Source organism: Oryx dammah, unplaced genomic scaffold, assembly GCF_014754425.2.
Source record: "Oryx dammah isolate SB20612 unplaced genomic scaffold, SCBI_Odam_1.1 HiC_scaffold_5, whole genome shotgun sequence".
NCBI lineage: Eukaryota > Metazoa > Chordata > Mammalia > Artiodactyla > Bovidae > Oryx > Oryx dammah.
Genome location: NW_024070189.1, coordinates 60,165,081 through 60,179,574, shown reverse-complemented (window position 1 = coordinate 60,179,574; position 14,494 = coordinate 60,165,081). Strand labels below are relative to the sequence as shown.

Here is a 14,494-nt window from a genome sequence, read left to right as displayed (position 1 = left end):
ATCCTTGAGAGCACAGGGCCCTGTTCCTCTACAAAACTTAAGAACTGACAACGTTAAAGCAAATCAGGTTGGGAATGGGGTTAGGTCCTTTTACAACTTGAGTGATTGGTGATGGTGGGGTGGACATATGCCTCTATGCTTTTGACCACAGGACTTCCTGGGTGGGTGTCTTGACGGTCAGCGATAGGGGAGAAGGGTTTGATAGCAGTTGGAAGAAGTAGCCAATTCGGTAGACTTCCTAAGTTCCTGTCTTAGCAGCATGACTTAGTGGTTCTGTGACCCGAGGCAAATTATTGAACCTCCCTGAAGCTTCCCATTTTCTTATCTTCAAATGATCATCATAACGTCTGTCTTATGGGATGGTCACTGAAATAACGCATGTGGAGCTCTTAGCACAGGGCCTGGCACACAATAAGCACTCAGTAAGTCAGTCATTATTCCTCTTAGGATATGTAAGTCTTTCAGCCTGTTGTGATCAGCGCAGGAAGAGGGCTAGGATGTCCGGATGGAACCATGAAGGCCTCTGAGGACTTCAATCCTGGGTTTGGAACCCAAGAAAGGTGAACAAGCCATTGGAGGAAGGCAGGTCAAAGGCGCATGCCCAGCGACAGCAGGTGCAGGGGGGCGCGCCGCTGCCGCCGCCGCGGCCTCCCCTTTAAGAGCCGCCGCCGCCCACGGCCCGCCGCTGCGGCAGGGACCTCCCCTTTAACGGCGGCGGCTCGGCGCTCCGCGGCCCCCGCGGCGGCTGCTGCTGCGGGTGCTGCTGCTACTGCGGCTCCTGCTGCCGCCGCCGCTCGGCCTCCAGCAGCTACATCCTCGGCCAGGGCCGGCTTCCCGCCCCGCGCCCCGCGCCCCGCCCGGCCCCGCCATGGTGTCCTGGATCATCTCTCGCCTGGTGGTGTGAGTGCGGCGGTGGGGCGCGGCAGGTTGGGAGGGGGATGGGGGCTAGGGGTGGCGGATGAGGGTATGGAAGCCTGCGATGGACCAGTCCGTGGCTTCGTACAGCAGAATCACCCAAAGGCGCATCATCCCTATTTGGGGTCCCCAGAGACGAGGAGGTGAGGGATCCGGAGGAGGGGGGAATGTTCGAAGAGCAAGGCAGGCCTGGCTTCCCACCCCTTTTATTTTTAATTTCCCTGTTTCTGCGCCCTCCCTCATCCCTGGCGGGGCTAGGCAGCATGGCTTGATTTATGAGGGGAGGCGGCTTGTCCCCTCCCCCACGTAGCAGAGCTGGCCGGAGGAGCCCCTCAGACCTAGGCTCTCATCTCCCAGCGGGAGAACTGACCGAAGAGCCAGGGGAACAAGGCAGGGCCTCCTCGTTCCATAGCTTAGGGCCATGGCAGCCTTGGCCTCCCCGAAGGGCCCCATTTCTCCTCCCTCTTCCACTGTCTGTCAGGAGACTGGGGGTGAGCGCACATGCTCTGAAGGCCCCCCAGGGAGGACGGGGAGCAGAGATGCTTGGACGACAAAGTATGGGAGGTAACTGGGAGAGGATATGTGTGTTCAGCCTGGGATTGTGAGAGCCGTGGAGGGAAAGGTGTTAGGTGGTCTTCATTCCCAGGCTGCCAGTTCTGTCCCTCCCAGCTCCCCCAGGCTCCAGGAGGGTGCCCTCTCCCACAAATGTGGACTTTGTCCTTGAGGATTCCACCCCCGACTCCATCTCCGAAGTATCCTGCCTCAGTGAGGCAAGTCCATGGGGAACAGGCAGTATCCACACGTTGTCAAGAGGCTGGGCCTGGCAGGAACTCTGCATGGCTTCAGTTAACCTGCCCCAGCTCAGGACCCTGCCCCTCAACCTCCACCTTGGGGCACTGACACCCCAGAATCCCCTCCCTGCTATCATGTTCTGTTCTGGCTTCCTCTAGACCCAGCAGAGTCTCCTTCCCTTCCCACCTGAGGGAACCCAGGGCCCTCATACCTCCATGTGGCCTTCACAGTGGCTGCTCCTGTTGTGTGAATGAGCTCCCCGAGTGGCATTGGTCCTCTCCTTGCCTCGCCTGTGTCCTATATGTGGTCTCTGATGGGAACAGCACAGACTCCACTATAGCCAGGATCTCTAGCCCAGCACTTTCCGGAGCCTACTCCCAAAAGTGTTTACATCGGGAAATAAACCACTTTGCCCTTCAGGGCCTCCTGCCCCCGTGCCCTCTGCTCCTCAGGTCCCCAGGACTACAGCGGTACTTCTGACTGCCAGGTACCCTGTTAGGTGGTGTCACTGGCCCTACGACAGGCAGGTAGAGGGTAAGGGCCAATGGGTAAGAAAGTGCGTGATGTCTGGAGAAGGACGACAGCCCTGAGGCAGTGACCTGACCCCCACCCCATGATATGGTTATGCACGAATGAGGTTCAGGGCCAGATAAGCCACATCAGACCCTCTGGCCTCTAGGTCTTTCTGTCAGGGGCTGGAGAAGAACTGAACAATAAAGGGTTCAGGGGCATCACCCTAGCTGGCTAGGGCCTCCATGCTTGTGTGTCACCTCAGGCTTGCCTGCTTTGACCTTAACCCCTGACCTGAGTTCATCAGTCAGCTGATGTAGTACCCTGGAGTTCTGTCCATTCTCCCCTTACCTACCCAGGGACTGATGCAGAGATGGGAGGGAGAGGCCATTGCTTTTGGCCGAGGGGCCCAGTAACCATGCCTGCCTCCCTAGGCTCATCTTTGGCACCCTGTACCCAGCCTACTCTTCCTACAAGGCCGTGAAGACAAAAAACGTGAAGGAATATGTGAGTGTGTGACCCTTCATCTCCCACCCAACTTACGTGGCAGAGATCAGGGAGGACAGTGAGTCACACGACAGACGGGGATGGCTTTATACTAATGCTGTCAGCACTAATGAGACCTGGTTCAGGGGAGGCTCCCGTGTATTCCCTTTCCCCAGCCCTGGTGTGATACACAGACAAAGTCGGGGCCCTCTGTGCCCCCCCCCACAGTGCCTCCAGCAGGTTGGCAAGTAGAGGTGGGGTCCAGGGTGTTTCCCCAAGGCCTCACCTAACACCGCCCTCTGTACCTTTAGGTGAAATGGATGATGTACTGGATCGTCTTTGCCTTCTTCACCACTGCTGAGACACTCACAGATATCGTGCTCTCCTGGTGAGGTCCAGCAACCCCCGCCTCCCTCCACCTCAGGGGCCAGGGCTTCTGACTTCTTCTACACAGCCAGTCCACCTAGGGTGGCATCTCCCCAACAGTCCCATGGGGTCCTGGGTGTCCCCTCCTCTCAGCCCCCATCCAGTCCTGGCTTGATTGAGCAAAATAAGAACAGACATAACTCTCACCTTTCTTTTGGCAGCCAAAGCAGCACAATAGAATTCAGGAAACCTGTTTCTCCCAGACTTACAGTGACTTTGGGCAGGTCACAGTTTTCTAGGCCTCAGTTTCCCTATTTGTAAAACAGGCATATGAGTTGATCTCGTGAACATTGGATTGTATTTCAAAGCTTGTATTTCAAAGGCTTTTTCTAGGCACTACTAGACTATGTATATGCACTCTTGAGGACACGGAATTGTCTAACCATCTGTATATTCACAGCAGGCGCTCAAAAATGTTTACTAAATGAGCAAATGCCTCTTGGAAGAGAGGACAAACATAGCACAGTACACTGGAAGTCAAAAGAGTTTTACTGAGAGGTAGAGGACAAAAGATCCTTGCGTTCGTAGATTTCAAGGGCCTTTGAGAAAAAACCATTTGAGCAGAGAAAGTTGAATGGGGTCAAATTAGGAAAGAGTAATGGGTTAAAAATTGAGAACAGGTGAGTGCAGGTGCCTCTTGATGCAAGCAAAGGAGTGAGATTTGATGAGGGCTTTGTGAGGATAGAGGAGACCTGAAGGAGTGTGTGGCCTGAGAAGGAGCCACGAGAATAGAGAACAGTCCTTAAATAGCAGAGGCCGTGTCACGGCAGCAAGGGATAGATCGAGAGCGCAGCTGGAGAAGCCCGACTTCTTCATGGGAGGAAGAGCAGAAGGAAGGAAGTGAGCACCCAAGAGTGCACCTGGAAGGGGAGTGAGCACCCAAGAGTGCACCTGGAAGGTTAGGGAGCTCGCCGTGGTGTTGACCCCAGGACGGAGGAGTGGGTGCTCTTCTGTCAGAGAAGAGGGTGATAGAGCCACCGCCACTGGGAATTCCTGCTGGGGTCACTTTTCACCTTGCTACTGGGGGTCTCAGCTGAGCCTCCGCTTGACCGGTCTCCTAAGCCACATGGGGACCTTAGTGCACTAAAAGGGGTTGGGGGCCAGCCAGGGTCCTGCAGTGGGTCCATATGCCTCCTGACTTCCTGCCCTAGGCTCTGCCCTTACCTGTCTCCCACCCGCAGGTTCCCCTTCTACTTTGAGCTCAAGATCGCCTTTGTGATATGGCTGCTGTCCCCTTATACCAAAGGCTCCAGCGTGCTCTACCGCAAGTTCGTGCACCCAACACTGTCCAACAAAGAGAAGGTCTGTTGGAACAAGGGACGCTTGCTTCCCACCTATCCCACGTCTAGGCAGCCCAGAGCCTGCAGCCACATGCATTCGTGGCTCTCCCTGTGCGTGATCTGGGAGGGCCCTCTGGGGCAGGCAGTGCCAGGTGTGAACAAGGGCAAAGCAGGGTAGGACCCAGCCTCACCTCTTCCTCCTTCCCCTCCAACCCCTCAGGAGATCGACGAGTACATCACACAGGCCCGAGACAAGAGCTATGAGACCATGATGAGGGTGGGCAAGAGGGGTCTGAATCTGGCCGCCAATGCCGCAGTCACGGCTGCTGCCAAGGTGAGATGGGGGCAGACCCATCTCCCAGGCCCCAGCTTGCTCATTTCATCCCCCGGCCAGTCCCCTTTGCATCCAGTGCATTCTCGGGGTGGTGAAGGTTTGGGGGCTTGTGCAGCTTGGGGTTCCCATCCTGCCTTTAACATCCCCCCGCTAAAGGACTTCCACTCGGCTGGCCACAGTTTCCTCACCCGTCCAAAGGGAACACGTGGCCCCAGCCTGTTAGAGCCGCTGTGGGATGGGGTGAGGACACCATGGGGAGAGCGCTGAGTCCAGTGGCTGTCCAGTGCCCTGTGGTGACCTCTCTCTCCACCCCACCCCTTCTCCTCCGGTCCTCCCGGTGCGTGGTGGTGACCCCAGGGCCAGGGGGTGCTATCAGAGAAGCTCCGAAGCTTCAGCATGCAGGACTTGACCCTGATCCGGGACGAGGATGCGCTACCCCTGCAGGGGCCTGACGGCCGCCTCAGAGCCAGCCCTGGCAGCCTCCTGGACACCATTGAAGACCTGGGTACTGTCTGGGCCCAGGGCGGGCACGGGGGGAGGGCGAGGAGGCTGAGTAGGAGAGAGACCAGACACCTGCTCTACTTTCCTCCCCAAACCAGGAGATGACCCCACCCTGAGCGTAAGGTCAGGCACCAACCAGGCAGATCCCCGGGCAGAGATCTCTGAGGATGACATGGGAGACAAGGCCCCTAAGAGGGTCAAACCCATCAAAAAAGTGCCCAAAGCTGAGGTGAGAGCCAGGCCAGAGCTTGGGGAAGTGGGAAGGGCTTGTGGCTCCAGGCAGAGCTCTCTGTCTCCCTCTCTTCCTTCCATAGCCACCGGCTTCCAAGACGCTGAAGACCCGGCCCAAGAAGAAGACCTCCGCAGGGGGTGACTCAGCTTGAGGCCCCAGCCCCCTCCCCGCAGGCTGCAGAATCCCAGCTCCACACTGTGCCAGCAGCCCTCAGCCTCAGACCCCGGGGCCTCTCAGATGGCTGTTTCCGGTGCCTCCCAGTGGCCATTCCCCTGGAAGGGCTTGGGAAAGAGAAGGGAGGCCCTGCTGTGGGGGGCCGAGGGTGCAGGCTGGACCCAGGAGCTGAGGATGGAGCCACTCGAGGAGGTGCGGGCCCCCCAGAGCCCGAATGCTACTCTCCCTGCTCCAGCCCTGACCCCGCCCACCCAGTGCCTTGCTGAAGACCATGGCCATCCTCTTGTCCTAACACATGGCCCCACTGCTGTCCCCGAGTCAGGGTGGGCGGCCAGTCACAGCCCAGATTGACTGAAGCCTGAAGGCCCAGCAGAGGAGGAGGAAGTGGGGAGGCCTCGGAGAACCTGGGCTCTGGGCCTGCAGGTGTGAATGGAGGACAGGGGCTCAGTGGTGTTTAAGTGACCAGGAGCCAGGCCAGAGCTGCAGCTGGGGGTGTTGGGTAGGGGTGTGAGCTACCTGTGCCCACTGAAAAGAGGTGGGGCTCCAGGGGTGTGCGTGTGTGTGAAAGAGAAAATGTGTGTGTGTGTGTGTATGTATTTTTCTGGGTCTAGAGCTGGGGGCTTTTGAGTAAAGGACTTTCCCTCCAGCAGTAACCTCCCCCCACCCAACCCAGCTGCCCTTTTCCCCCCTTGGCCATCCTGCCTACTCTCTGAGCCTCAGAGGACCCCAGCCCATGAGAGAGTAGGGCTCCAAGGGGCCTCTCACCTGCTCCTCTGCCCTTGATCCCCTCCTCTTTTGCCTCCTCCCATTCCTGCCCCAGGATGGGGCTCCATCCCCTCTGGGCCCTCAGTAGAGGCCCCTGCTGAGCCGATTCCTTTTCTCCTCTCCTGGGGGCCCATCTTCCTTCCCTGTAAGGCCCTCTTCCTGTGCCAAGCAGACTAGGCCCCCTGTAACAGACCCCTGTCAGAGCCCAGCCTTTGCCCCACACTTTGCCCCAGCTTCTGCTGTGGCTTCCTTCCGTCAGGGCTCGGAGGATCGTGTAAAGAAGAAAAAGGTATTAGGAGCCAGGGGGCTCCAGATCCGTGGGAAGAGGGTGCCCAATGGACCTTTGGCACTGGATGAGCCAATAAACCAAATTCTGGCACCTCATTTGTTTTAGCTTGTGTGCTTTGTTCTTGGTCTACCAGTCCACAGGTGAGAAGGACTTCAAGTGAGAAGCCAGGGCTCAGCTGTGGGATGGAGGGGTGAAGAAGTCAAACTGTGAACTCAAGAGATCTGATCTCCAAGAGACAGGCTTGAGGTAGTTTCATCTGGGAAGATGGCTTGGAGGTTCAACATAGAGCCAGAGGGCTGGAAAGAGCCAGGACTTACCAAGGGCAAGGAACCACCCCCAGAGGTTGTCCTGTCCCTCAGAATCCTACCCACAGACCCCTCCCCATTCTGGCACCTCAGAAAGTGCCAGGGTGTAAGTTCTAGGGGCAAAGATCATGATGAGGCTCCAGGAAAAAGAATGGGATATTGGGGGCTCCCGGCAGAGCCTGGGGATTGGATCGCTATGGCCTAGAAAGGCTAAAAAACATTGGAGAGGGACAGTGAGCCAGACGCTGAAGGGAGGATCTAGGTGGGATGCAGGGAGAGACGGAGATGTGGAACCAGCCTCATGGTTCACATCTGACCCTGGGGACAAACAAGGCAGGCAGGAACCCAAGGGCCAGAGCCAGTGAGGCACGCCCATGTGGCCTGTGGAAGGAGGGCTGGAGCCCTGAGCTGCTGGGCTGGGGTAGAGGAGAGAAGGAGGGAGGCTGCAGGGCCTGGGGTCAAGTTCTGGGGAGGTGGAGCCTAGGTCACCAGGGGCACCACTGGTGGGAACAGAAGCCAGGAGAAGGGAAAAGATGGCAGAGGCAGCATCAGAAGAGACAAGGGAAAAGAGCAGAGAGGAGGGGGGAAAAGAGGGAAGGAGAAGGAAGGCTGAAAGAACCTAGAGAAACAGCAGCTCAGCCTTACGGAAGGAAAAGGGAGGAAGCAGAGCTGGGGATGGGGTGCGGGTTTGAGTGGAGACCTTGCTCCCGGCCCTGGACCCCAGGATTGGCAAAACATCCCTACACCAGGCTTTCCTCTCCTTTCCCTGGCATCACAGGGGCATGTCCTTCTGCCAAACTTGAGCCAGCTGGCCAAGAAACTCCTGAACTGAGGTGCTCTTGGAGAGTGGGGGCAGGGGGAGGGAGGCGTGTGAGAGGCCCTTTTCATCTTTGCTGAAATTCCTTAGTCAATAGTGCTCTGAGCGGCATTCCTTTCACCATTGCCCTCTGGGCAATTTGGCCCCTTTCACTATCAGAAAGGAGAGGAAGTGTCAGAGTAGAAGTCAGGTAAGAGACTCGCTGGTTCTAGAAAGATCTCCACAGAGTAAGTTGCTTGCATCTCCTGCTAGCAGCTATGATATGGCCAGGAAAGCAGGTTAGGCCTCTCTAACCTAAATCCCATTTGCTGCATTTCACACATACACACATGCACACACACAACTCACACTCAGATTACACACTTCCATCCACAGTGACCAGTGGCCAAGGAGGTCACTGTCAGATTCCACATCTCCAGGCTCTCCCTGCACATCTGGGTTTCCCTGTGTCAACAGAAGATGCTCAGATTTCCAAGTTCACTGGCCCGTTGCCATGGAAACATTGTCTTCTAGCCCTCCACACAGGGTCTGACCCCTGTGGTGCTGGGGAGAAGAGGAGAGATGGAGGGTGACAAACAGAATGGAGGTGGAGGCTGGTGAAACACATCTGGGTCTACATGACCCCTTGCTGTCTTATTCCCTGGGGTCACCTGTCCTCTCCCCTCCACCTTAGTAGATCTCTCTAGGCCAGGGGAGTGGGGAAGAGAAGTCATGACAGAGATGTCTGGCAGGAGCTATGTGGAAGGTGCTTGATAATTGCCTGGAAACCCACTGGGCATTGAGAGAGATTAGCTTTGAAGTGGGGGCTGAGGTTTAGCCCTGTGTCCCACGCCCAAACCATGTTGGGGACACTGGGCAGCCCTCCAGGCCTGAGGTCCCTGGCTAAAACGGTCCTCAGGCATGAAGCGGTTTCATCCTGCTTCCCCTCCCTTCCTTGTGTGTGCCCCACACTAGGAGAACCTGCTTAAAATGTGATTTCCAGGCTATGATGTCAGAGGAAAGCCAGCAGCTCCAGCCTATGCCAGCTCTTCCTTGATCAGCAGAGCTGAGCCCAGCCTTGCTCAGCCTGGAGGAAAGGAGGTTAGGTAGAGGAGGGGGGTCTCTGGGGGCCTCTAGTCCTCATATATGTGGCATTCAGAATAATAGGGAGAGACTATTCCCAGGCCAAAGTGCTGGCTTCCCCATTGCCTTAAATACCAGCGAGTATGTGATTATCTCCGTCACAGATTCCCCCTAACCCCAGTTTTCCCCTCTCTGAGCTGGATCAGGCCTGCATAAAGGAGGAGGGCACCTTAAGTCTTAGAGCCATCTGGGTTCTGCCTGAGAGCTTGTCAGCAAATCTAGGCTGGAGGCAGTGATGGGTGAGAAGGATGCCTGCAAGGAGGAAAAAGCCCACTAGGTGGCGCAGCTAACCCCCCCCCCAGTGTGGGATTCCCTGGCCCTTCCCTTTCCTGCAGCAGTCAATGGGCTTTTAAGGTCCGCTGAGCAGGATGCTTTAAACCGAAGTCCCTGGAGTTGGAGGTTCATGAAGAAAGCATCCTTGTGCGTGGATAGGCAGATATGAATTCTCAATCACTTTCCAACCCCAGTTTGTGTGCAGAAGAGATAGTCAGACCCAACAAGCAGGTACTCCCTTTGGGGAGGCACCTCCTGGGAGCAAGGAAATTGCCAAGCTGACCCTAGGAGGGTCATACAGCCCAAAGAACCCAACTTGGGCTTCTAAAATATTGTCAAGAGAGGGACAATTTGGGCGAGCGAGAGGGACACTCAACTAGATGCAGGGTTCCCTGGAGCTGACTCCCTTATGGCCACAGTGGCAGTCCCAGGGCTGCCCCTAGGTTTCCCCGTCCCCTGCCCCTTCCCTTATTTTCATCACGGTTACTGTAGAGCTGAAAAAGGAGACAAAGACCCTAATCTTCAGACCGTGGAACCCCAAGGTATTTTTTCCAGCAGCCAAGGCTGACTCCTGAATGACCTACCCTTGCCTGACCTCTTTCCCAAACTGACCCCACCAGCCCTGCACACCTAATGAATTACTCTCTTCTTTTGTCCCAGCCAGATGAGTGATCAATAAGTAATGCTGCCTGAAATATTAATGGCAAGTTTTACACCAGCATCCCTTAGCCGTGCCTGTCACTGGGGAACTTGAGAGTTGACAGAGAAATGCATGGCCCCTAAAGAGCTCCTTTATTCCTCTTTTCTTTGCCAAGATTTCGACCTGTCCCCATCTCCACCAGATCATGATTCATTGCCATTAGGTGAGAAGAGGACGGGTCCCCCAGAGACCGACTCAGGCAGCCTCCGGGGGAGGATGGGGTAAGCTAAACCAAGCAGCAACCCTTCTTGATTCCTTTGTCTCCTCTGATGCAAGTGAGATCCCATTTCCTCTGTTCCGTGTCCATCTTGGACCTGCCGGGTCCAGCTTTCTGAGTGGCAACTCAGAAGGAGACCTGGGGCTTCCCTCCTCCCCCTGCTTCAACTATTTTAGAGCCTGAGCAGAAGGGACTCATGCGCTCCCAGACTTCTGGCCCTGGCATTGTCTTCTGGCTTTCTTCTCCCTGGAAGAAGAGGAGGAAGTGGAAGCTCTTAGCCTTCTTGAGCCTACCTGGCGGTCTTCCCAGAGTGGGGGGGCGGGGGGGGGCAGCGCCCTTCTTCTGGGAAACCAGGCCCACCCAAATCTTTGAACACGCAGTGCCCTCTGCTCACGTGCTCTTTGTCTCCTGCTTCACTTGGCAGTGTCTTGCGTGTTCTTCAAGTCTCAGCTTAGATGTGACACCGCACCTGGTCCAGGGCCCTGTGGTCTTCTCTTTCGTGTTCTCTTCCCTGACAGCACATATCACCCTGTTTCATCATTGCCCATGTGTCCCCACTAGACTGAAAGCCTGGGCATAGGCGATGGGCCTACCTGGTTCACCACTGTTTCCCCAGCATCTAGTACAGGGCATGGCACACTCTAATAATTCAGCACATTTTTCTGGAATGTACGAATGACATCTCTGCAGCTTTCTTCCTCTCCCAAAAAAACACCAGCCTTCTACCCTCAGCATCTCTTTGCATAGCTGTTTGCCAGCACCTGAGGATGGGTGTCTGCACTAAACAGCAGCTGCCCAGACCACCTACCCTCGCCCTGGCCGCCTGGCATGTGCTCATGCTCGCTTGCTTTGCCCTTCTCTCTCTCACACACAGATGGGAGTCAGCTTTCCAGCCACATTCACTTCTCACTTTAATTCAAAAGCTAAATTGGGAAGAAGAGCAGCTTCACACTCCCAATTTAGCCTGGGAGAGAAAAAGGGAGACAGTCTGGATGTTGCCAGGGAAAGGAGAACGTTGGGTCTGGGATGGGTAGTGGTGGCAAACGTACCCAGAACCCAAGAGAAGGCAATGAAACCCCCACCCAGCTACTAAAAATAAGTCATCCAGAGGTATGACTCCAGAGTGACCCCTGTGAATCCTCTTTCCTGCGATGGTGCAGCCATTCTGGGCACTACCCCAGCCTAGGGATGGGATTAGAGGCGGTGGAAGAGATTCAGGTTATTGGAACTATCCATAGGCAGAGATGCTGCTGCTTAGGTCTGTGGTAGTAGGAAACCAGAAAGTCCTTCTTAAATCTAACTTTAATCTATTTGGTAACTGCTGAGAGGCTGGTGAAGGCAATGGCAACCCACTCCAGTACTCTTACCTGGAAAATCCTGTGGACGGAGGAGCCTGGTAGGCTGCAGTCCATGGGGTCGCTAGGAGTTGGACACGACTGAGTGACTTCACTTTCACTTTTCACTTTCATGCATTGGAGAAGGAAATGGCAACCCACTCCATTGTTCTTGCCTGGAGAATCCCAGGGACGGGGGAGCCTGGTGGGCTGCCGTCTATGGGGTCGCACAGAGTCGGACACGACTGAAGCGACTTAGCAGCAGCAGCAGCAGCAGCAGCAGCAGAGGCCTGATGAATAAAAACAGAATCCATAAACAGATAGTTGCTCATTAATATTCATAGCAGCATTATTCACAATAGTCAAAAAAATAGAAACAACCCAAATGTCCATCAAGAGATGAGAGGATAAAAAAAAAGAGAGAGAGATAAGACGATAAACAAAATGTGGTATATACATACTTACTAAGCCTTAGAAAGAAATGAAATTCTGATACATGTTACAACATGGATGAACCCTGAAAACATTACGCTAAGCCAGGCACAACAGGACAAATATTACGGACAAACATCTTCCCTTACAGGAGGTACCTAGACTAGGCAAATTTGTATAGAGAGAAACTCTAATAGAGGTTATCAGGGGCCAAAGAGGAAGCAACAGGATAGAGAATTCATGTTTCCCTATCCCCAGTGTTTCATGGGTACAGAGTTCCTGTTTGAGATGATAAAAAAAAAAAAGTTCTGCCTATGCATACTGGTGACGGTTGCACAGCACTGCACATATAACTGAATGCCACTGAATAGGACACTTAAAATGGTTAAAATGGGATGTTTTATGTTATGTATATTTTATTGTAACATGTTTTTGAAAAAAAACGAGTCCAGTGTCAGCCTAAAGACATCGTCATCCTGCCACGATAGCTCTCTCTGTAGCTTGACCAGAGGGAAAACAAATCCTTTCAGTTCCGAAGAGTCCCTCCCTTTGCTGACAGAACAGAAGTGTGGTCTTTGCCCAGAGTGAAGTGAAGACCCCTCTGTAGATGTTCCTGGGCACCGGGGCTAACTGTCCTCTCTCTCATCACTACTCGTCAGTGTGATAATCTGGATGGAAGTGCTTCTCCCTGCTTCTGGGTGCCAGCTTCCTCTTTACTCACTCATTTGACTTTGCCCTAAAACAGGTTTTCTGGGACTTCCCTGGTGGCCCGGTAGCTAAGACTCCATGTTCTCAATGCAAGGGGCCCAGGTTGGATTCTCAGTCAGGGAACTAGATCCCACTAAGAGTTTGGGTGCCACAATGAAGACCCAGCACAGCTAAATAAATAAATAAGTAAAAAGCAGGATTTCCATAAGGGTAGACCAGTTAGGGGGATGATTAGAGGAGGAAAAAGAGAAGACTCTTCCATCCAACCTCTCTGACTTTCCCATTGCCACAGTACCACGGGGAACAGATGTACCTTGGACTGAGAGGCCTGTCTGTAAATTTGGGGGTCGGTTTTCTTGCTCTCTGACTGGGAGGTCCCTGAAGAGTCTCTGATAGCTGACCCTGAGGCATGCAGACCTTACCCTCTCTCCTGGATGACTACACAGTTTCCTGGCTGGTCTCACTGCCAGTCCTCCCCCACCCAGCCTCCTGGAATTATTTTAAAATGGTGCGTTGGCTCTTTGACTGCCTGGGAACCACTTCAGTGGGTGGGAGCTGGATTAGGGGCTCCCCAGTCACTGTGCTTCCCCCAGGATAGCACACAGCACACTGTGGAAATTGCTTGCTTACTTGTCGGTCTCCCCCACTGAGCTATGACCTGCAAAAAGGGAGAACCTGCCTTACTGCTCCATATATCTTTAATGCCCAGAGTGGAACAGATGTGTGATAAGTAATTGCCAAATGAATGAATTGAAATGATGTGTTCACGTCTGCCTCTGCTATTTGATTTGACTCAAGAGTGCCAGTAGGATGAAAGCTTTGTCTGATTCATTCTGGGGCCCCAGAAAACAGTTCTTAGGATGAACTGGGGTTCAGCCAGACAGACCTGAAGCCAGACTGTCTGGATTGGAATGCTGGCTCTGCCATTGCTGGGCTCTCTGACCTTGAGCAAGTCACCTGCCCTCTCTGAACCTGTTTACTCATCAATGAAACAGGAGTGAAAATGGAACCTACTTCATAAGGCATTGTAAGGACAAATACCTGTCAAGTGTTTAGTATGAATCCTGTCACATTGTAAATGTGTCTGAGGGGTGGGAGTGGGGATAGGAAATGCATCTAGAAATTGAGGAAAATCAGAGGAAACAAGCATCACCACTGATTTCGGCATCCCGGTGTTTAGGGGGAGGGGACGGTGAGGCCAGTGCTAGAATGGGGTAAACCCAGGGGCTACGTGCCCTCCCTCTGCCCTCCCCCAAGGTCTGCAGAGTCCAAGCTCACCCACCACGAAGCTGAGCAGCCCTGGCGCTGGGCGGTGGTGAGGGGCCAGAAATAACCGCCGTTGCTATTCCTGCCTTTCTGGGCTGGAAGGGAACACTGCCTTTCTAATCTAAAGGCTGCTCTAGACTTCCTGCACATCAGTGGGTTCTTATGTAACACTCCCCTCCCTCTGCCTGCCCAACGAGCTTCCAGAGATTTCTGCAGCCAGCTTTGCTGCACACTCAGCTAGGGGTGGGGGGAGCAAGGAAGGATGGATTGTCCTCTGAGCCCAGGATCCCGCTGACCCCAGGCCTGGGAGAGGGACCACTCAGCACAGGGCAAAGGGACTGATGTCCAGGGACAGCAGCCTCTTCCTGCTTCTGCAGGGCAGAGAGGACCCAGTGAGCATGCCGAAATGTTCACCTACCTTGACCCACTCCCTCTTCCCTTAATGGTCCCTCTGTGCCAGTCCCGTGACTTCTACTTCAGGCCTTACCTAACTCTGTCCAGCACATGACCCCTCGTGCAGCCTCTAAGGACAGCAGCCCAGACCCTGATTCTCACAGGCAGATCCCCAACCTGGGCCAAATCCTACATGGACTTCTCACTGCAGCCCTGGATCCCA

The 14,494-nt window shown here is 54.5% G+C and overlaps 1 protein-coding gene and 1 long non-coding RNA gene across 2 annotated transcripts; one reads left to right on the top strand and one right to left on the bottom strand.

Moving 5' to 3' along the window:
* Positions 1–735: 735 nt before the first annotated feature.
* Positions 736–6,799, top strand: REEP2 (receptor accessory protein 2). Its single transcript, XM_040239999.1, has 8 exons — positions 736–900; positions 2,652–2,724; positions 3,015–3,091; positions 4,311–4,431; positions 4,630–4,743; positions 5,101–5,248; positions 5,343–5,473; positions 5,559–6,799. The coding sequence occupies exons 1-8, from the start codon at positions 869–871 to the stop codon at positions 5,625–5,627; spliced, it is 765 nt and encodes a 254-aa protein (XP_040095933.1). The 5' UTR covers positions 736–868; the 3' UTR covers positions 5,628–6,799.
* Positions 6,800–9,996: 3,197 nt separating this feature from the next.
* LOC120863608 lies at positions 9,997–14,048 on the bottom strand. Its single transcript, XR_005721035.1, has 2 exons — positions 13,895–14,048; positions 9,997–11,762 (listed from the first exon to the last, which is right to left on the bottom strand). It is a non-coding gene; the product is annotated as an uncharacterized LOC120863608 (long non-coding RNA).
* Between the last annotated feature and the right edge of the window lie 446 nt (positions 14,049–14,494).